Source organism: Marmota flaviventris, chromosome 3 (assembly GCF_047511675.1).
Source record: "Marmota flaviventris isolate mMarFla1 chromosome 3, mMarFla1.hap1, whole genome shotgun sequence".
Classification (NCBI taxonomy): Eukaryota; Metazoa; Chordata; class Mammalia; order Rodentia; family Sciuridae; genus Marmota; species Marmota flaviventris.
In genome coordinates this window covers 4,059,375-4,081,730 of record NC_092500.1, presented here as the reverse complement: position 1 = coordinate 4,081,730, position 22,356 = coordinate 4,059,375, and the positions used below count along the sequence as shown (strand labels likewise).

Genomic DNA, 22,356 nt, shown 5'->3' with positions numbered 1-22,356 from the left:
GGCTTCAGGCCCAGTGTGCCCAGGGGCTGACCCTCCTGTCACATCTTTGCCTCATCTTCCTTCTCTGCTGCCTTTGTCCTCAGCTTTGTTTTCTGCCTCCCTTCCTGGCTCCTATTCTTTGCATCTGCTCACAGTTGGTGGCCCCTGGCTGGTCCTTCGGCCACTTGACTGTATCAGGGCTCATTCCTGGATGACCTCATCTAGTATTGTAGTTTAGAACACCTCCTTTGAATTGATGCTCTCCAAATTGAGGTTCCTGGGCTTGGCCTCTTGTCGAGGCTCCAGATGAATGCCTACAGCTTCCTCGCAATTGCTTTAAGTCAGCGTCTCAAACCTGTCAAGGCTTCAGCCCAACTTCTGCTTGCTTACGCTTAAAGCCTGCGTGGTTCCACCAGTTTTTAGAAGAGACCCTGAGCCCACTTGCTGGGGCCCAGGATCTGCCCAGGTTCTGACCTGTGAGTCATTCCAGAGTCTTCTGCCCACTTAGACTCCTGTGCTCTGTCTTCCAGTTCCAAGTTTGCTTATGTTGCACCTTCACTGCTGCGACACATCCAGGTGCCTTCTTGTCTTGTGCCAGAACGCTTTCACTCGTGTCTGTCCCTCCTCTTTCACTCCTGATTCCTTCACAGTAGCCAGAGGGGCTGTTTAACGATTTACTGTCACTCTTGCTACTCCCTTGCTTCAAGGAGCCCTCACCCAGAAGCAGGGTCCTGCCCTTGCTGCGGCCGACCTTTTCGTCTTGATTCTCTTTCTCCACTTGTGTGTTGGCTCAGGCGTTCTTATCCCTCTTGAACACCCGAGTTAGTTGCCCCCCGAGTCTCTATACCTGCTGTTCCTTCTGCTTGGAACGACCTCCCTGTAGATCTGTGCATGGCTGGTCCCCAGGGTCCCCTCTATTGCCCTTTCTCCCGAGAGGCCTCTGGGACCTGTGTTGGGGGTGGTGTGTCCGCGTGTCCCCTCCCCACCTGTTTCTCTACTTTCCTCTCATCCATTCATTTCCTGTCTCCATCACTACACACAGTCACACATTCTATGCATTGTTTCCTTGGCTATTGTGTTTTGGTGCTGGAATGTAGGACTGGCCCTAGAGCCTGGAGCTTGTCTTGGTCATCATCCTGCCCAGGTCACCTAGAACATACGCTAGCAAGCTGCAGCACACTGCTCGTTTCCAAACAAGCTCTTTAGGTCACGCATGTATTTGGCTGCTCTCTGCTGCCAGGGGAGCCGAGTGTTGGTGACAGAGACTGTTGGCTTGCCTAAGTATGTATCACCCAGCCCTGTGGGCAGAGATTGCTGCCCTGGCATTTGGCCAGTTTTGGTGTGCAGTGTTTGCTGAAGGGCCAGGCAGCTGGTGGCACCGTTGGCTACAGTTGCTTTTGGGCTTACCTGGTGGTCATTGCCTTCGGAGAGATACCCCAAGGGTCTTTACTCAACATCAGTAATCTTTTCTTGGACATCATTTTGTGCAAAAATGTGACTAAGAACCTATTTTCTTTTTAAAAATGGGAATGTTATAAAACCAACCCCAGTCAGTTTCTTAAAATAGAATCAAAACTGGAATATTAGCAATAGAAAGGAACAAATTATTGATATAGCAGTAACTTGGGAAAAATCTTCCAGAAATTATGCTGAGTAAAGCAAAAGAACAGATAAAGACAGAAACCTAAACCCAGGAGGTCAGGTGGAGTGTCTCTTCACTTACATACCATTCCTGAGGTGTCAGCATCATAGACACTGGGGACAGCTGTCAGGGTTGGGGAAGGTGCCCAAGATGTAGGGGGGGTGTCACTATGAAAGAGCCACACAAGGGGTCCCTGGGGTGGTGGAACCACTCTGTTAGCTTAACTGTCACGGTGGCGATGTGAACACGAGTGATAAGATGACATAGAAGTGCGCATCCTCACACACACAGATTCACAGTGGGAGTACAGTAAGTCAGGAAGGCCTTGTCAGGCCTGTGGATTGTGTCAGCCATGGTGTCTGGGTTGGGATGCGCTGCAGCTTCACAAAATGTTACTATGGGGGAAACTAGGTGGAGGGTACATACATCCAGTCTCTTGTGTTTCTTAAAATGACACTTGAATCTATATTATCTCAAAATAAAAAGGTTTAAGTAAAATGAATTAATAAGTATAGGGCTGGGGATGTGGCTCAAGTGGTAATGCACTCGCCTAGCATGCGCGGGGCGCTGGGTTCGATCCTCAACACCACATAAAAATAAAATAAAGATTGTGTCCGCTGAAAACTAAAAAATAAATATTAAAAAATTTTCTCTCTCTCTCTTAAAAAAAATTAATAAGTATAACCCAAACACCTGTGTAGGCAATAGACTGAGGATCATTTGGGGTCAGCTATCAGGCTGTGCCCTGTTTCTGTCTTTCTCATTGCCATGGGTTAGTGTGGTTTTCAGAAACGCCGTGCTGCTTCTTACCACCGTTATCCCGGAAGTGCTTCTCAAAACCTCCATGCAGTTTGGACTCTCCACCAACTGAATAGGGAAGGGAACCTGTGACTTTCTGTGTATACATCTATTTGTGGAATATTGTAAATATTACTTTAGGATATAAGTAAAAGTTTTCCTATATAAACATTGACTAGTGAACATTGAGAAATTTGGGAATTAAAAAACAAGGAGTTGTGACCTAGGCGAATGTGTACTGGGTGTGCCAGTGAATCATCCCTGCACAGCCCTCTTTCTGGCAGAAAAGGGCCCTCTGCTCGCTCTGTGGTGGGGCTGCCGGGCTGTGTGACCGACAGCTCCAGACACCAGGCTTGGGCTCATTTTTCTTTTTTAATGATTATTTTTTAGTTGTAGATGGACACAGTACCTTTATTTTATTTTTATGTGGTGCTGAGGATAGAACCCAGTGCTTCACATGTGCTAGGCGAGTGCTCTACCCCGAGCCACACCCAGCCCCTTGGGCTCATTCTTGAAAGAAAAAAATTCTTGTTATTCAAAGAAGGAAAAAGGGATGTGAGACAAGAAAACAAAGTGGCGGACACTTTTTAAGGACTTAAAGCTATTTGTGGACTGGTGCTGCATCTTCACTGCCTGCGGCTGCTTCAGGGCTTGCCTGCTGTTTGATCTCTCTTCCTTTCTGTTGGGGTTAGATTCTGACATGTTGATACCAGCAATGGGAGAAGCAAAGGCCTTGATGCTGAGAGGTTAAGTGTTGTGCCCAGCGTCACTCCCTGTGCATGTTGGGACACACTCGGCTCAGTTCTCTGTGAGATCTCAGCGTTCACAGCCCTCCCCTGAGAACAGGGCCTGGAAGGAAGGGTGGCTGGGGTGGGCCTGTGTGTGGTGCTTTTGCCCAGGGCCTTGCATGGGGAGCCTTTGGGAATCCTAGTGCCCTAGTGTTAGCTCATTTAGTTTTTTTTTTTTTTTCCAGCTTATGGCTCAGTTTTTTTTTTTAGTGGAAGAAGCATGATCACTGAACCAGACTGCTGTTTTTCTCTGTTAATGCTGCTCACATTTAACCCAGTGAAAATGTTATTTGACTCTTAACAGGGGAAGGAGGTAGTTTTTTGCAGCAGCCTCATAAGCTCTGTGCACACTGCTAAGTTAAGAGCTGCGGCTGAGACTCCCTAGATCTCGAGCACAGGAGAGAGACACAGCTAAGTCCAGGATCACTTAACTTCTTCATTTAATCAGTGAAATATAAAAAATATTTTCTAGCTTCTTGCAGTCAGTGAAATCACATGAAGAGTATAGTTTTGACATTGCATGCCTGTATGTGTATGAAGATAACAGACAGCTACAATTTTAAAAAACTTCCCCTGAAACACTGACTTAAGAAGCCACACAGGGAGCATGCCTCATCCGGGGCAGGCCTTCTGCACTACAGGCCCTTGCCCTGGAAGTGAAAGGAGGATGGGAAGGCGGTTGTGGAGGAGGAAAAGACATCTGCACTACATGGTTCACCTGTGACCTGACTTGTGTACAGTAATCCTTGCAAGGCAGTAGTGAAGACTGCATTTTAGTGATAAGATTTTGACTTTGACTTTGGACGATCTGAATCATCGTATCACTGAATTGCTATGACGGAGAGGTATTTACTGTATCTGGCTTGGGAAGAGAATAAAGACTTTTTATTAAATTATCTTGGAGAAATGATTGAACTCTGTGATGAGAAGTAGCGACTCTGAAGACTAACCTTCCTGAGTTCTCTGCATCTCTGTATCGCCTCCTGGAATCCACAGGGCCAGGTCCCTCTGAATGCTGCTTCTCCCAGTGTGTGCCAACACCTTCTCTCTTCAGCAGGAAGTTCAAGAAATAGAGCTGAGCCTGAGATTACTTTTTCCTGTACATTGCTTAAATTATATAGTTTCTGGATAGATAATGCACGCATGTGGTTCAAATATCAATGCCTCTCTGCCCTCCCAGCCATTCACCATCCCTTGAGCAGTCAGCGCTTCCTTCTTTCCTGTCCCCATGGTACATATTTGATGTCCTTCCATATTGTTATATAAAGTCCTCTCACTTTTTTCTTCTTCCCTTGGACCAGTATACTAGGGTTTCTTTCCCTTGGTCTCTTTGTTGATGGGCATCTCTAGTTTCCATGACCACAGGGGTGCTGCAGTGAACACTCTGTTCCTACAGGTCACATTACGTGTGTGCAGGTGTGATAATGGGGCAAGTGCACGAGCACACCTGCCAGGTCAAAGGGAAGTGCTAATTTTAGGTTTCTGAAAACCCCTCCTAGCCTCCCTTCGTGGAAGCCTCAGCCCCATTTGCTCTCTTTCCCACATCATTGCTTACAGAATGTTAGCAGTCTTACATAGTTTTGGATCTGCCAGTCCTGCTGAGGTTTAAAATGGTATTCGTGAGCTGAGCTTGGTGGCCCATGCCTATAATCCCAGTGGCTTGGGAGGCTGAGGCAGGAGGATCTCAAGTACAAAACCAGCCTCAGCAATTTAGTGAGGTCCTAAGCAACTTAGTGAGACCTGTGACTAATAAAATACAAAATAGCACTGGGGATGTGGCTCAGTGGTCAAGTGCCCTTGGGTTCAATCCCTGGTACAAAAAAAAAAAAAAAAAAAAAAAGCATCAGAATTTGTGTGATAAAAGCAAAAACAGTGTTTAGGAAAGTTTATAACTTCCTGTCTTACTAATTTGCAGGACCTCAGGTCACTGATTCTAGGCCTTCCTTTGTTTCACTTGTCTGGAATCAGAGATCTGAGGTTGTACATTCTGAAGGGAGAAAAAGAAGAGCACAGTAAACCCTGAACAAAAGAGAAGGAAAGAATAAAAGACAGGACAGAAATTAGTGACATAGAAAGCAGAAAAGTGTAGAAGTGGATTCTTGCAAAAGTTGGTTAAGAAGAAAGAGGACATTCCTTGCAGATGCCATGAGAGCAGGTGTGGCTGCCACCTCCATCTTGATCTGCCCAGGCCTTCGTTGAGGAGACTTGTCCAGTGGAAACCTCTCTGAAGGCAGAGCCTGGTGCCCCTAGGCCTCCTGGTCCCCTCCCTCTGGGGCCCCTAGTGGTATTTTGCTGCCTGTGCTCCCTGAGCTCACTGCTCTTCTTACCCTCTTGCTGTTTTTCCAGGTCCTCTTTGTTCCCCCCTCATGTGACCACTTGCCCCTCTTCTCCCAGGGATTCACCGCTTCCCCTTCTCTGGTCTTCTCCCGTTCCTTCCCCAACCCACTGCTGCTTCTGTAAGCCACCATGTGTGCCTGCCTGTGGGTGGCACTTAACACTTTCTTCTGTCATGTCTGTCTGTGTGTAGGTCTTTCTGCATGGTTTGGAGAATATTTTTGGAAGTAAGGCTTGTGATGTAGCCCTAGCCTAGTAGTACTTAGAGTATTGTGTTTTTGAATGAATGTTCTTATAGGAAAATGTTTTGATTTCCAAGTGAGTGAATGATGAATGGGCTTTAGGATCTGGGTCTTGTGGTGAGCCTGGCTTTGAGTGCATGGATTCCTGCTGATGCAGCTTGGTGTCCTAGTTGATATAAGTGCTGATCACAGTGTGCTGCAGAGAGTACTGTGTGACATTTTTGAATATTATTAATTATTGTTAGAAATATTGTACATCAAAGTGACCAGCCACTTTAAAGGCTATAGAAGAAATATAGTACCTGTTTATATTTTAGTTTATTTTTTTAGTGGTGCTAGGGATCGAACCCTGAGTCTTGTGTGTGCTAGGCCATCCGAGCCACATGCCCAGCTCTGGATTCTGTTTTTACCTGAAGGCTGATGTGTTGTGTAGTCCCTGTGCTTCACTTGGGTATCATACTGCATGACATTACTGTATTATTTTATTTGTTAACAAGTGATTAAACTGTAATGTATTTAAAGTATATTTTATAGGCAACTCTTTTTACTGTAACCTTGGTCATAAACAGTGCATTCCTTAGTTCTTAAACCTTTTCCTCAGATGCCCTCAGGTAAATACAACCTAGAATTTATAATACCATTCAATCTTTTTAGATGTCACAGTGGTACTTTGAAGAAATATGTCTATATTCTTTGCCTGGGGCTTTCGTAATTGGTCCGCGAGTTCAGAGGAGTCTGCTCCTTGGCAGTGAGGGAGTCTTCCTGATGACTTGAGAGCTCCTCAGGGTGGAGGACCAAGCAGAAGCATCTCTGCTGTGTTGGCGTATCTTTAGATAGAAGCGGAACATGACGGTTTCCCTAGTTTTAGAGCACCAAGCTTTTGACTGAAACAATGCAAAATGCTTTCTGTCTATTCCTGAGCTTGTAGTGAAATTTCATGATTTTTTACAGCAAGAGTTTTCCTTTCTCAGCTTAGATAAAACCTGTGGTAAGCCCTTTCTTCTAGTTCAATCAGTTTGAATTATTTCAGTAAAGTTTTCAGTTGGAGACAGTAGTTTAAGGAGTATTTTTCCTTTTTTAGCTGTTAATGTGAGCCTTCTGAAGCATTTGGGATTATAGCAGAATAAAGAGTTCTGTGAAAGGAAGTGCTTATAAAGTCGACAAGACTAGTCTGTTTTACTATTCTAGTAACCGAACTTTCCCCCTTTTCTCTTAGGTTCTTGATCATTACGGATCACTTTCTGAAAAGCCCGGAATTGGTGCAAGCCATGTATGCCAAACTGAGCAATCAAGAAAGGTAACCCCAAAACCAGTGTGGTTTGAGTATTTAGCATTCCATATGGTGCATCCTGCTGCCGGACTGAGAAGTTGTGTGGTTTCCTGGTTGGCACAGACCTCTAAGTACATGCTTCTGTGTTGGTGCTGGTTTTAAATTGCTTGGCTGACATTATAGCTTGACCACAGTAGGCAGTGATTTACGTAGAATTGCAGGATTCAGGTTGGTGCCGTTATGCAGTAAAAGAATATTTAAAAAAACAGAAAACACTTCAAGAACAAAATGTTATGCTTGTGCCTTAATTTTATAATAGTGATTTATGCAGCTGTGTATTATATAGATGTGCATTTGACATGTGCTCATTTGTTTATATCGTGGTCTGATTATGTGGAATATGCTCTGCTAGGTTTATAGTTTTTTTTTTTTTTTTTTTTTGGTTTTAATTGTCGATGGAGTTTTATTTTATTTATTTATATGTGGTGCTGAGAATCGAACCCAGTGCCTTACACATGCTAGGCAAGTGCTCTGCCACTGAGCTACAACCCAGCCCCTAGGTTTATAGTTTTTGATAAGTAATTCAGATGAAAAGAAAATTGTATCTGCCTGGGGCCCTTGGCTGCTGTAGCACCAGGTGCTGAGACCTTGTTCAGGCCTCCTTGTGACGGCAGTCCTTCATATGGCTGTAGTGGGGACTTTTCGCCTTGTTCGGATTCAGTTTCTTGACTTGTAAAATAAGAGGTTTGAAGAAAATAATTTGCAGGACATTTTCTGTTCTAATAGTATGTGTCTTATTAGAAGTATTGCCTTAGGAAAAATAAAGTTTTCAGAAATCACAGATCTAATGATCAAAAACTTAAATATTTTACAACGTTTTAAAATCATAAACAAAGTCTTTATAATTGCATTGGTTTTGGAATTATTACTATGTATTTATGTTCCAGTATTTAAGCTTTACACACTTTGTAGGTTTTTGCTAAGTAAAAAGTCTTCAACAAAAAAGAAAAGTTCATGCTTGAAAAATCAGTTTAAATACCGGTTTTATAAATTTGGTACTCCCACCCCCCACTGCTACCATATACTTGCATTCATTGAAGAAAAATAATAATTTATATTGTTTTGACCTAAAATAAATGTATAATATTTAGTACTAATATTTGCTAATTGCTTTGTAGTGGGGAACACCTGACTAAAAGGAGAATGCAGCAGTTAATTGTAGTTTAATATTCAAATTTCTATCTTCCATGTTCCTGCCAAATTTTATATACTTATATATAGTTTTTGAAATGTATATCACATTGTGTGTGTGTGTGTGTGTGTGCGCGCACTTAATCACTGAGCCACATTCCTAGCCCTTTTTATATTTTATTTTGAGACAGGGTCTCACCGAGTTGCTTAGGGCCTCGCTAAGTTTCTGAGGCTGGCTTTGAACTTGTGATCCTCCTGCGTCATCCTCCCGAGTCACTAGGATTATAGGTGTGTGCCACCGTGCCGACCAAATGATATTATTAAACTAATCCATTGCAGAACTAAATTGGATGATAAACTAATGACTTGTTGTTGTCACTCAAGGAACACCCACCTGTAGCAGGTACTTCCTTGTCCATGCCAGGTTCTGCTCTTGAGTCTCTAGTGTGTTCTCTTCCAGCTGTGTGCTGCCATCTCATCATGTTATTGTCAGGCACTGTGTCCCTGCTTGCTCGTGGCACACTGCCATTAGGTCATTGGTGCTTGAGGACAAGGACTTGATCCCTCTTGTTTTTTGGTGGCCACATGTCCAGTCAGTCCTGGGCACATAGCAGGTGCTCAAAAAAAGTTTTTTTGTGTTTTTTTTTTTTACATTGAAGGCAAGAGTGAATGAATGAATGTTTTTACTCCTCCACGAAAGGCTTATCTAGTGGCCTGGTTAATGTGATACCATCTGCCAAGCTGGAGACCTCAACTATCCTCAGCCCTTCTCCTGACCTTTCCGTTTCACACCGGTCAGTGAGCTGCATCAGGTGCACCATCTCAGTGTCTTGACAAATTCTTTCCTTCCTGCCACAGCCTTAGTTGCTTTTGTGATGTCCTTGATGCACACACTGTGTTTTGTTTGTCACTCATCCATTGGTGGGCACGTCCTTATCTGGTGACTAGCTGTCATTTTATAGTTGTCCACTAAAGTGACAGTCTGGGGTGTGCAAGACTAGCCTGATGAGTAAGGCAAGAAAATGTCAGATCACCTACCCATATTTATCATTATCAGAAATTGAGTAAGTTTTAATGCCTAGATTGAGTCTTAATAGACACACAGTTTCTAGTTAAATTACAGATGTGGGAAGTATGTCATGTGAATTTTTTTTATTGGTCAAAAAACCTATTAAGGGGCTAGGATTGTGGCTCAGTGGTAGATTGCTTGCCTAGTACGTGCGAGGCCCTGGGTTCGATCCTCAGCACCACATAAAATAAAATAAAATGAAGATATTGTGTCCAACTACAACTAAAAAAAAATAATAAAATATTTAAAAAAAAAAAACCTATTAAGTCAAAGCATGTTGTTGCCTGATGGATTGTCCCTGTGGAGATTCCGTGAGTTTCTGTGTGTTCTGAATGCCGAGGCACCACAGTTACGTGGTGTCTGATATCAAGAAAGGGGCACTGCTGTTTTGTAGCATTTCGTATGTAGGTGGTAATGATATTGTCGTTCTGGAGTTAAGGATCTTAGGGAGGCAGCAGAGATTTCGTCTCTGTCCATGTGTTCCTTTGTGCCCAGGGCAGGAAAGGTTGGGACTCAGAGGAGGCACATCTGGGTTGCTTCAGGATGGAAGTTGGGGGAAGGATCTGCTATTCTTGGGCCGCAGACAATAAGTTATAGCACTTTTAGGAATAATGAGAATTTAAAGTGATATTCTAGAATTAGATCTTGGTCTTCCCCAAAATGCTTATTTTATATGTAAATATGTGGTTTAATCAGAAATTTAACATTTAGTTGATCACATTCTAAATGTAAGAAAGGTCACTGTAAGAACCAGTTCATCTTTGTTCTGTCTTTTGTGCTATTGCATAGTAACTGCTTTTTCTATGAATACATTACCGTTGAAAACATTTATACTTTTCCCTTACATTTGTATATAGTGCTTGTTAACGTAGGTCAGGGATCTTCCTTCCTTCCTTCCTTCCTTCCTTCCATCCTTATTTATTTTATTTATTTTTATGTGGTGCTGAGGATCGAACCCAGGGCCTCACATGTGCGAGGCAAGCGCTCTGCTGCTGAGCTATAACCCCAGCCCTGGTCAGGGATTTTTCTAAGCACTTGACAGATGTTAATAAAACTCTCCTCCACCCTAGAAGATTTGTACTGCTGCTGTACCTGCCTAGTCGATGTGGGCACTGGGGAGGAGTCCTATGTGGCTGCACCAGCTTGCAGGGGACAGGCGGCAGCCTAGGCTTCATGCAGCTGGTCTGACTCCAGTCCCTGTCAGTAACCGTAGCATGATGCTGCCTCAGGGAAGTCCACTATGGTCAAATGATATTCATGTTATAGTGAGGAATTTAAAACGCTCATCAGCACACAGGGTAAGGACCTATAAATCACTTAGTTTTAACATTTTTAAGAGAAGATGACCTTTCTCTCCTAGGGTTTATTTCTCCTGAATGTCCATCAGTCCACGTACTTCGCTAACACCCACATGGCAAGTGTGACCCTTTGGGTGCCACGGTCAGTCGATCCACTGCTGCCTGTTGGTTCAGTGAGTGAGTGAAGAATGGATGTCGAGCCTCAGTGTTACTGAGATTGGATTTTAATGGCGTGGGCTTTATAGCTCACACCTGTATGGCAGTGGGGCTTCACCAGATGGCAGCCTCAGCAAGACTCTTCTAAAAGCAGCAAGCAGAAGTTTTCTGGCTCCAGATTGGTACCTTTGTTTCTCGTGCCTTATAAATTACATATGTATTCACGGGAGCAATGTATCATACTAGCAAATTTTTTTGTAAATATATGTGATCACATAAGATTGAAGACAGTGGGGTCTAAATGCAGAAGGACACGCAAAAGGAAAAGACCAGAGGTAAAGGAAAGACACAGGCACCAAACCCCTCTATGGGTTTTTTTAAAAAAGTATTTTTTAGTTAAAGATGGACACAGTACCTTTGTTTATTTATCTTTATGTGGTTCTGAAGATTGAACCCAATGCCTCCCCCGTGCTAGGCGAGTGCTCTGCCACTGAGCACAACCTCAGGTACCCCCTCACCCCGTGGTTTTAGTGAAAACAAAATTGTGTTACTTGATTTACTTCAGTGAGTTATGTTGAATGCCTAGTATGAACAAGGCTCTGTCCTGTGTTCTTGAAGGAGATGTCAGGGTGAACATGCCCAGCCTCCGGCCATGCAGCCTCTCAGTGAACTGCTGGAGACGACTATGGGAAAAGTGAGCCGTAAAGTGAGCGTGTTGTTAACCATATTGGAAGACACGTCTGCGGAGGGGCCAGGGTGGGCGAGGAGCCCGGGTTGGGTACAGCGGTCCCTCAAGGCTTCTACGGCAAGTGGACCTTGTGAGAGGTGCGCTCAGATCCTCCAAGGTCCTGCCAGTTCTGTGCCAACAAGAGGGCCCTCTCCATTGGCAGAAATGGCACAGCAAGAACAGGTGGAATCCTTGGGTGTGTTTGGAGAATACTGAAAACTGCACTTTGTGGAATAGAAGATATTCTCAAGAGAGCAGTGGGAGAGAGCACTAAGTGGGAGGTCAAGGCTGAGTTTTGTTTTGGTCACAAAGTTTTTCTGTTCATTCCATGAACATTTATCGAGTGCTGCTGAATACCCTGGCAGACCCCTGCTGCCACTGTGCTTGCTTTATGTGGGAGTGCAACGGAGCAAGGGAGCAAGCTGTGAACTCTGCCAGCAACTGAGGGGAGTTGTGGGTGGGGCCCCTCAGTGTCCAGAGAGCCCTGTGGAAACTTGAGTCCTGGGGCTGTGGGATAGCCCAGGACCCAAGGACAGGGAGCGCTGGGGCCAAGCTGAGTGGGTTGCTGGTAATTTCTACCAAGCAAATACTAACACCAGTTCTTCACAAACTTGACCAAAAATAAATAAAAACAAAATCAACTCATTCTGCACAGCCAGCATTAATCTGATGCCAAACAGGGTGTGGGGAGGCATCACAAAAAGACAACTACGGACCAAAATGCCTGGCCGTCCTCCTGTGTGGGTTGGGGTTGGTCTGGCCTTATGGCCCAAGGATGGCCATTGTTTTTAAGATTATATATGAACAGGGGAGAGCAGAAGCATCTTGGCATTATCTCAAGAGAGGGACTATGTGTTTGCTTGTTTTAATTTTGATTAGTAGTTGCTATAAGAAAGCTGTGATTAGGGGGAGGTTTTTTTTTTTTAAGATGTTGATGGACCTTTATTTTATTCATTTATTTATATGCGGTGCTAAGAATTGAACCCAGTGTCTCACACATGCAAGGCAAGCGCTGTACCACTTAGCCACAACCCAACCCTAGAGGGAGTTTTGAACATTCTGACCTATAAGTGATTTTTCCTGTTTTGACCATGCTGGCTCTATTTTACTTGAAGTAGTAGACAGTTTGTGTTACTCTTGGTAAGGAATGTTCACTGAAGTACATTTCCGCCCATTTACTAAACATTTTGGGTGCTCATTCTCTTTCTGGTTTAAAAATAAATGAGGATTATGCATATAATCCCAAATTAAAATGTGATTTTCATCCAAGGTCTTTTTTGATCTATGTGGATAGATTAGCCTGTTGGCCATTAATTTTTCCTAAGATCATTGATTATTCAGTGGAGATCATTGTTTGATTATTTAATTATTGATATAAAAGTGGCATAGGTTGGCCTTCAGAATTGTGTTTTGGTAAACAAAAATAATTAAACGCAGAAGAAAGCTGGCCTCTCAAGGAAGGCCATGAAGTGAGTGGGGAAAGCATGGGCCACTGGCTGTGGGGGTGCTGGCTCAGCTCCTCGGAGAGGTGACTCTGCGCGGGTTAGGTGACCTCACCGAACCTTTGCACCTTTGCGCACCTTTGCACACCTTTGGTATGAGGTGAATGACAGGACCTGCCTCCTCGGGCTTTCTGTGACGATCCAATGAGATCCTGTGTGTAGAATGCCTGTCTCGACTCTAAGTAATGGATAAATGTCAGCCCCGCCACCTGGCTGCTGTTCCTGTGGCTGTGTTCACAGAGCTCAAACTGACCACGCACGTAGTGACAGGTATGAAAGGTGCGTTAGTCTTGCTTCCATAGCCAAGTAATAGCAGAGAAATCAAAATTTTGAAAAATAGGTAGTGGATGAAGATTAGCTTTTATTCATAAAATTTTCCTAAACATTATAATAAAGTAAGGAATTTATAATAAAAATATCACCTTAAAGTTGTCTGTGTAGGTGTTTCTGGTGTGCTACAGTTTTGGTAGAGCTATTTTATGTTCACAGGGTCACACTGCTTGACCTCATGATAGCCAAGTTGGTGGGAGACGAGCCGTTGACCAAGGATGATGTGCCAGTGTTTCTGCGCCACGCCGAGTTGATTGCAAGCTCCTTCGTGGATCAGTGCAGGACTGTGCTGAAGCTGACCTCTGAGCAGCACACTGAGGACGAGGTAAGTGCCTCGGGTGAGGGAGTAAGCAGGCTTTCCGACCCAGTCACTCTTCTGGGAGAACTCACTCTGAGAAGCTTGGAAGGATGGCCTTGAGTCCTGTGCCTTATGCTGGGGTACTTAAAAAAATGCACATGAGGGAAAGCTGTGCCCTTGTTCCTGCAGGCAGAGTCAGTGACTTTCAAAGTGGCCTGCACATTTTTCAGGGCAGATAACGTCAGATCCATGTGTTCCTAGGTGGACATGTCGGTGGAGTTGTTCTGCCACCAGCTTGTGAGTTGGCTTTCTTCTGAATGGCAGCTTTGTGAGGGTAGGAGGTGGGTCATCGTCCTGGTACTGAATGTCCATAGTGGGCACTTAGCAAATATTTGCTGAATAAATAAGGAGTAGTACATTGTGAATATCTTTTAAAAATGTCATTACAAACATTCCAGGTAAAGAATTTCCCATAATTTATTTGACCAGCTGCCTGTAGGTGGACATATAGGTTTGCTAGTTACTTCTACTTATGGTAAATGGTGCTGTCGTAGATATCTTTACAGTTCATCTTTTTACATCACTAACTCACATTACTAACCTGGGAGATCCTTGCAGTGCAGTTGCTAGGTATGCAGTATATACCTTTCAAACCTTTTGGTATCTATAACTATTTTCTACCTTCTAGAAAATTCACTTCTCCTAGCTATTGTGGGAGCTTTCCAGTTGTACCACCTGCTGCCCCTCTCGGCCACTCCAGGTGGCTTTCTTCCCTCCAGCCTACCCTTGAGCACTGGGCCTGGTCTCTGTGGAGGGCACAGGCCTAGCTGGCGTCACTTCTGTTCCTGCCTCTTCGCTGGAGAGTCTCTCTTTATATGTACCTATTCCTCCTTCCCTTTCGAGGTAAGGTTGGAATTGTTCTTTTTCTGGAAATCTGCTCAGTAGACAAAAGGAGTGCTCTCTGCTACTGTCGCAGGGAGGACTCCATATGCAATGGGCCAGAGAGCAGGCATCGGGCTCCCGTTCTGTGAGACTGGAGCAGACCAGACCTTCGTGCCACCAGGGCTGAAGCCAAAGGCAGAGGGATAGGAGAGGACTTTTTGGGTAACGGAAGTGCACACACTGCTGTGCACTTGTGGGTGAGATTTACTGCATCTGAGTTATACCTTAGTAGAGTTGATTTGAGTTTGAACATATTTGAAAAAAACATGGTAAGTCTGTTGTGTGCTGATTGGAATGGGCCAGTGGAGTGGAGTGACTGATGCTGGCAGTAGGCGGACAAGTTGGTGGAGGGATTGGAATCCTAACCCTACCACTGCCAGGGAGGAGCAGAGAGCACAGAAGTGGCACAGCCATCCCAGAGTGCTGTGTGCAGCGGTGCAGAGCCCTCAGCTCCTGTGGTTGGTGCCGCCGTGACGGTGACTGTTCTGCATGAGAGCGGGTTTCTGTGCCCGTGCTTTGGCTCAAAGCCACTTTGCTGTGGGTCTTCTCTGCTAGGTCACCCAATCAGGTTCTGGCTCACTGACCTTTTCTGTGGTAGAGAAGAGGGAGGTCCTTTCTCACTCTTTGCATTTGCTTTCTGGGGATAGATTTCCCTGTTTCCAGCAGGAGGAGCCGTGAGCTGTGCTTCAAAAAGTTTTAAAAATTTCTCTAGGAGACAGGAAGACATAACACTGCATTTGTTAAGTCACAGCTTTGGTCCATTCCCAGGACTTGTGTTGAAAGCATTTCAGTACTGTAGTACGGAGTTACTTAGTGGGTTTTTTTTTTTTTTTTAAGGAAAATTTATGTTTTCCCCTTAAATAGTTGTTTCTCTAAGGTGGGAGGAATTATATGTTAATGGAGTAGGAAAAGCTGAGATAAGAAGTGCATCAATCTGTACACTTATGACTCGTGCAGATTAATGCACACTCGCTGTACTTCAAGATAGGTGCAAAAGTAAATAAATAAAGTAAATGCCACAGTAGTTCTTAAGAAGACCCCATGTGTGTGTTTAAAATAGTTCCCAGTGTAGTTGGCCTGGCCTGCACCAGCTTCTGAGTTGGGTACCACACATCGAGGATTTGAGCTAGGTGTCCATGGTTGGCTGGAAGTCACCTGTGGCGGAGGCATCTGTGCACAAAAGTCAGTGAGAGCTACATCCAGGGCTCACTTCTCTCCCCTCTCAGCAAAGCCCACGCTCACACATTGGTGGCACTCTTGCAGATGAGGTAGTCAATGAAGTTCTCATAATGCAGTGGCTGGAAAGTGAGAGTGAGAAGGGTCATATTAATTGTGTTTGTTTTTTAACTTATATACCTGGTCATAGAACCCCAAGTTTTGTGCACGTGTTCTTTTATAGAATTCATCTTGGGTTCTCATGTCAATGCGCCTGCTCTTGTTTCCAGGTTGGATACATCTTGTCAGCTCCAGAATGCTTAATCTGTAGGATCTGAGATTTAGTTTCCCACATCTTGTTTACTGCTCATGAGCCTTGCCTTTCCTCTGAATGCTCAAAAAACATTTCTTTTAACTTCATATTTCCTTACATCTGTATGTGGTGAGAATTATTCTTAGTTTGTAGGGTTTTCATTCTTTGCTCTTGCAACTCCATATTAAATCATTTTACACAGTTGGCATTTAATGTATATTAGTGGAATAAGTAAAAATAGTGTTGTTTTATTCCATTTTGATAAGGGCTTAAATTATTGCATTATGCAAATAATATTTTCTCTGTTGTGAAAAATTATTTAAGCTAGAGCAAAGTTAAGAAGTTTCCTTCCTTTTGCCTAGCCCCTATTTTTTACAGAGCTGTTTGCATGTATTTCTGTTTTTTTTCCTAAAGATATTTGTTGCATATACACACAACTACATGCTTTTTATTTCCTTTTTCACATTATTGCATATGATGTTCTTTAACTTGGTTTGTCACTTACTTGTGATAAAACTTATATATCTTTCCATCTTAACACGAATGCACTTGTTAATATTTGAATAGCATCTCACTATTTAGATGCACCATGATTTTTTTCATTTGTTTCTTATAGATACTTCAGTTGTTTCCAGGGTTTTCTTTTTTCCCCCCCATAATTGTAGTTGGACACAATACCTTTATTTTATTTATTTTTATGTGGTGCTGAGGATCGAACCCAGGTCCTTGCATGTGCTGGGTGAGCACTCTACCGCTGAGCCACAACCCCAGCCCTCCAGGTTTGGTTTTTAAAAGAAACTTTTTAAAATAATGCTACAGTAAATATCTTTCTAGGCATTTCTTTGCAATTTTGGACAAGTAAATCTGGGATTATCAATACCTAGAAATTGAATAACAGGTCAGAGAGTTACATTTTAGAGACAGTTCTAAATGAAAGAACACTGCAGTGCAAGACTGTGGGTCACAACGGTCTTAGTCAGCTTTCTCACTGCTATGAATAAAGGACTTGACCTGAACAATTGTAGAGGAGGAAAAGTTCACTCAAGGGCTCATGGTTTCAGAGGTCTCGATCTAGACAGTGGAGTCCATTCCTCAGAGCTCAAGGGAGGCAGAACATCTGGTGAAAGATTGTGGCAGAGGGAACCAGCTCACATGATGATCAGAAAGCAGAGAAGTCTTCACTTGCCAGATACAAATATACACTCAAAGCCAAACCCCAATGCCCACCTCCTCCAGCCACACCCACCATTTGATTTAACCAGTCAGTTAATCCCTATCAGGGGATTAATTCTCTGATTGGGCTCATCTGCTCACAACCTAATCATTTCTCCTCTGAATCTTCTTGCATTTTCTCCCAGATGAGCTTTTGGAGGGACACCTCACATCTAAACCATGACACAACCTTTGCAAATCTGACTAATTACATTTCTCTACTGTTTTTCAGGGCCAGTATGTTCATTTATTTTGCATATTAGGTTATCTTTGACATTGATAGTTAATTTTGTTTGAATTTATTTGTAGTGTATTTAGCTTTTAGAATTTTTTGTTTGTTCTTAATGTAGTTAGGCTTATCAATGTTATCCTTAATGACCTGAATTTTTTTGTCAAATTTAGAAATTTAGTAAACTTCTCCACTTACAACGTAGACATATATACCTGTAAACCCCATTTCTTTCAGTTCCTAGACCACACTTTTGATTAATATAGAATTTATTTTTAGATAAGAAATGATGTGTGGATTCAAATGAATTATTTATGTCCTTTGACTGTGGAAGATTTTATAAAGTCCCTGGTATGCGTCGGGGTGGGTTTGAGTATGTCTGTATTGCTGGCATGTGGACTTGCAAGTCTCCCACCTCTGCATGCCTGTTTTCTGTGCATGTAAGTGGGGTGTCCTTGAGCGTGAACTTTTACTCTGCTGAGCAGTACATACCCCTTGCTTCTCAAATGCTGACCTGTTACCGAGTCAGATCATGTAGTGAACAGCCCACTGTTTTCACTGCTTTTAGTACTTTCTGATGTAGTAAGCTGCTGCATACGTTTGGATCCATTTCTAGATGTTCAGCTTTTATAGAAGGAGCCAGTACGATGTTAACTGGAGAAAGGAAAACGTAAAGAACTACATGTTTGTATGTAGCAAAGGAACGTTTAAATGAACAAATGTCCATGTATGTTTGTTACATGCACGTAAAATGTATTTAATGAATACATGCAGAACTGGCCTTTGCAGAAGGCAACGATTAATTACATTCTGTCCTGATACAACTAATTTGCATATCTTTGGGCAAAAATATTGGCATCATTTTTATTCTTATATCACTTACAAAGGTTTAGAATGGCTCAAACGCTGAAGATTAGAGAGATGAGTTGGACCAGGAGACCAGTCTTTTTTTTTTTTCCTTTTGCCCTTTCAAAATGTTTTGGAATGTTGCTCCTTTTGTTTGCGTATGTCTCTCAGTACCTGATTTAATTAATATAGTTTTAGGGTACTTTTAAATATCTGGAAGGACATTTTACTCGTTACCCTTAGTTTTTTAAGAGTGATTTTCCTGGCTGTTAATTTTAATTTCCAGATGCTCATTAGGAACACATTATTAATAAAAGGACTTTAATGATGAAAATTGGGCATGTTTTAGGTGGGGATAAATTAATTTTCTTTTGGGTTTATTTTGGTTAATATCATAGAATTTAGGGACTGGAAAGACACTTCCAGTGCATGTCTTTCAACCCGTCTCATTGTCTCTTTATTTCTGTCTTTTAATCATGGAAAATTCCAAACAGACTAAGAGAAGAAAGTGTAGTGAAGCTCAGTCAGCCGTCCCCAGCTCCAGTGTCCTCATTCATTCTTTTCCTTTTTTCTGGTTCATTTTGTGTGTGTGTGTGTGTGTGTGTGTGTGTGTGTGTGTGTGTGGTGCAGGGTTGAGCCAGGACCTCAGGCCTGCTGGGCAGGGCTCCCCCTGAACTACTCCAGTCCCACAGTTCACTCTTATTTCATCCACAGACTTGTACCCCTAAAAGATGAGGAGTCATCAGACACAAGTGCATCATAAATGTACCTATAAAGTTTAACAGGAAAATTTTAATACCAGATAAATAGTGTACAGATTTTCTCCATTGTCTGATAAACTTTTTTCGAGTTCTTTTTTCAAATATGGATGCAGATAATGGCCATGCCTACAATGGGTTAGGTCTCCACCTTCCTTGAATACCTAGGCTTTCCTTTCCTCCTCTCCTCTCCTCTCCTGTGTGCTAGCTGCAGCTAAGGTGCTGGCGTCTTTTCCTGGGGTGTTGCCTACGGTTCCGATGTTGGTGTGTGCGTCTCTGGTGGGTTCTGCCTGTGGAAGAGGGTTAGTTCTTGAGGTGTGTTTAGATATGGGTTACTGTTTTGCAGTTGTGTTTCGTTGCTGTGGTGCCCACTTTCAGCAGAGGCGCAGAATGATTGGCCTTCTATATCTGAGGTGTTGGTGGGCCTTGATGATTACTTCAATCTCCCAACTGTTGAGATGTGAAGCCTTGGCATTTTGACTGTCACAGTCATTTGTCACTTATTAGCAGGCATATTTTATAAAGAGAAACTTTCCCTAGCCAACTGTTAGGCTCCAGACAGTATGGTTTAGTTAAGGCAAGGAAATGCTTGATTGCCCCTTGATTCAGTCTTCAGAGTAATTGGTCAGTTCTGTGCCCTCACCCCAAGGTGACCAGTGAACTGGTTTAATTAATTATCTTTGTGGCATCATGATTTTAAAACTGCCTGGCTTATGTTGAGTTGTGATTCTTCCTGATGTTTTTCACTCGTTGATGACTCTGGGGTCTCTCTCAGCTTCCTCGCCACATGGTGTCTGCATGAGCTCTGCCTCACCCCAATCAGCCAGCTGTTTCTCCAGGAGAAATGGGAAAGAGGGTGCCGGAGCCCTGAGACATTCATGCATTAGCTCAAGTCTCCATGTTCAAAGTACAGTTTGAGAGTTCTAATCTAGATTCCCCCCCACCAACTCTGTAATTAGCAAGTAAAGCTATGAAGTAGGGTTAAAGATCCAAGGCATTAGAAATGTGCTATTTCTTGCTATTTATTTTATGATTTCTAGATTAAGATATTACCTTTAAATGTCCTAATTAGAGAATAATAAGTACATGTTTGGTATTAACAAAGTAATTTATCTTTCTTTTGAAGAATGTTATCTTTATGACCTAAGCTTATAGTCTCTACCACATTTTGTCAAATGCTTTAACAGTGGGGCTTAAAAGTTCTATAAAAACTGCTTCTTTGAATTCCATGTAGACCACCTAATGCCATGAAGCTGGTATGTGGTAGCTCCTTGTCATGCAGTCTGTTTGATGTAGATCGTTTAGTAGTTATGTGAATTCACATGTTCAAATAATATTATCTTTTCCAACCCAGCAAGATACTGCATATAAGTTTTTATTTACCCAGAAATAATACAGAGATCTTGAAGCCAGAGTTTGTCAACCACAACACTTTACAGGATTCCTGTGGACAAGAAATTAATGTATTTCATGGGATATTTGCATCTTTAAAGTAGAACTTGAACACTGGGAACGCTTTAAAAAGAAAGTATTTGCATAAATGTTATGTACGCGTAACTAGTAATTTTGAACATTTATCCCGCTGTTGGAAGGTATTTTTGCTTGAATAAGAACTTTTCTGACTCTTTGCTCCAAGAAGACACATAATGACACATAATCTTGCATTCTCCCTGGCAGATGTCTGCTGTTAGGGAGATGATTATTTGAGGACATATTTAATACTTCTATTTTGTTTTGCATGGTTCAGTTTCTCCTTTCAGTAATTACATTACTAAACGCAGTGTTACATGTTACTTTCATATTTAACGTTGTATTCCATTCTCTCATAGTGATCTATAAAATGAAATCATTTAGCTTCTCACATACTTTGCAGGAGGCTCTGGCCACCATTAGGCTTCTGGATGTGCTGTGTGAAATGACGGCCAACACCGAGCTGCTGGGCTATCTGCAGGGCTTTCCTGGCCTGCTGGAACGTGTGGTCGGTGAGTGAAGTACACACATAGTGTTTTTAGTTAAGAAATCTCTGACTCGTCATGCTGCAATGTAAATCCAAACACAGGTTCTTAATTTTCAGTTTTCTGATGCACTTTGAGGGTTTTGGGTATTTCTTCTTGAGGGGAGTCATGTGTTGTGGTACTAGCTCAGGCTTCAGAGGCTGGTGGACCTGAAGCCACATCAAGTTTCACCACTTCCCTCCTGTTGACCTTGGAACACCTGCTCAGGAAGATGGGCACAGTGAGACTGTGGTGCGGGTGCTGGCAATGGGTATGTCACCAGGAGGCGCGTGACCAAGATGATGGGGAAGGGAAGAGGGGAGGCTTGTGACCATGAAGATGATTTTATTTTTTTATATTACTTTAACTTGATGAAACTTGGCAGGGAATTTTTCACAATTTTATTTACTGAATGCATAGAAAAGTACTTTATGTGTGTTATATATTCTGTTCTTACAGGAAAGCAGTTTTAAGCAGAAAGCCGTTATTTGAAGTATTACTATCTTTACTAAAAAGCTATTTGGAAAATAATTCAAATGGAACCTGCTCCTTGTGGTTAGCCGAGCTTTGGTGTTGGTCATCTCTGTTCCCTGCTTTCTTCCATTAAAGAGGCCACGTTTATGCTCGAGGCCCATCGACTAAGGAAAGTGACTTTGTATCAGAGGCTCAGATGCCTAGCAGTCAGCTGCAGGAGGTGCTAGAATCCCCTCCTGGGGTGCTATTTTGAGTGCAGTGCTTTTAGTGATAATCAAAATAAAACACCGCCAACCTAGAATCCTTGTGGAGCCAGGACGAGTGTGGGTTGCCATCCCACTCTGCCAAGTTACTAACTTCTCTGAGTGTGATTTCTCCATTATAAAACTGGGAACCTGATGTCTGCCATTACTAGGTTTGGCGAGAGGGTTAAGTGAAATAATGTGGAAACACGAACTCACAGGTCTTAGAAGATCATCTGTTTTCCTAGGCTCTGGAGAGGTATCCACAGAGTATAACAATGTTATTTTTCTGACTGTGGCTAAAGCAGGTCTGTCTTGGATTATTTGACTATCAGAAGTGGAAAGCTCTCTTGGTTCTGTGGTGTGGTTTGTTACAGACATGGGTTGTGATTTTTAACTTAGCTGACTCGTTATCAGATGAGTTCTTACAGAGAGAAAGATGTGTGTGTGTGTGTGTGTGTGTGTATGTGTGTGTATGATATTTATTTATTTTGGTAAGGAAGATATTGGGAAATTTTTATCCAACTTTTCTTTGTAGGTAAAGTAGAAAGTCCAAATCAAGGTAAA

At 42.7% G+C, this 22,356-nt stretch overlaps 1 protein-coding gene across 2 annotated transcripts in view; it reads left to right on the top strand.

The window, feature by feature from the left end:
• Positions 1 to 22,356, top strand: part of Atxn10 (ataxin 10) — a 142,516-nt gene that overhangs the window by 50,316 nt on the left and 69,844 nt on the right. For both annotated transcript variants that reach the window (XM_027954634.2, XM_027954635.2), the window contains exons 6-8: positions 7,000 to 7,080; positions 13,486 to 13,651; positions 20,953 to 21,061. In XM_027954634.2, the coding sequence (XP_027810435.1) occupies positions 7,000 to 7,080; positions 13,486 to 13,651; positions 20,953 to 21,061 (356 nt within the window). The remainder of the gene's footprint in view (positions 1 to 6,999; positions 7,081 to 13,485; positions 13,652 to 20,952; positions 21,062 to 22,356) is intronic.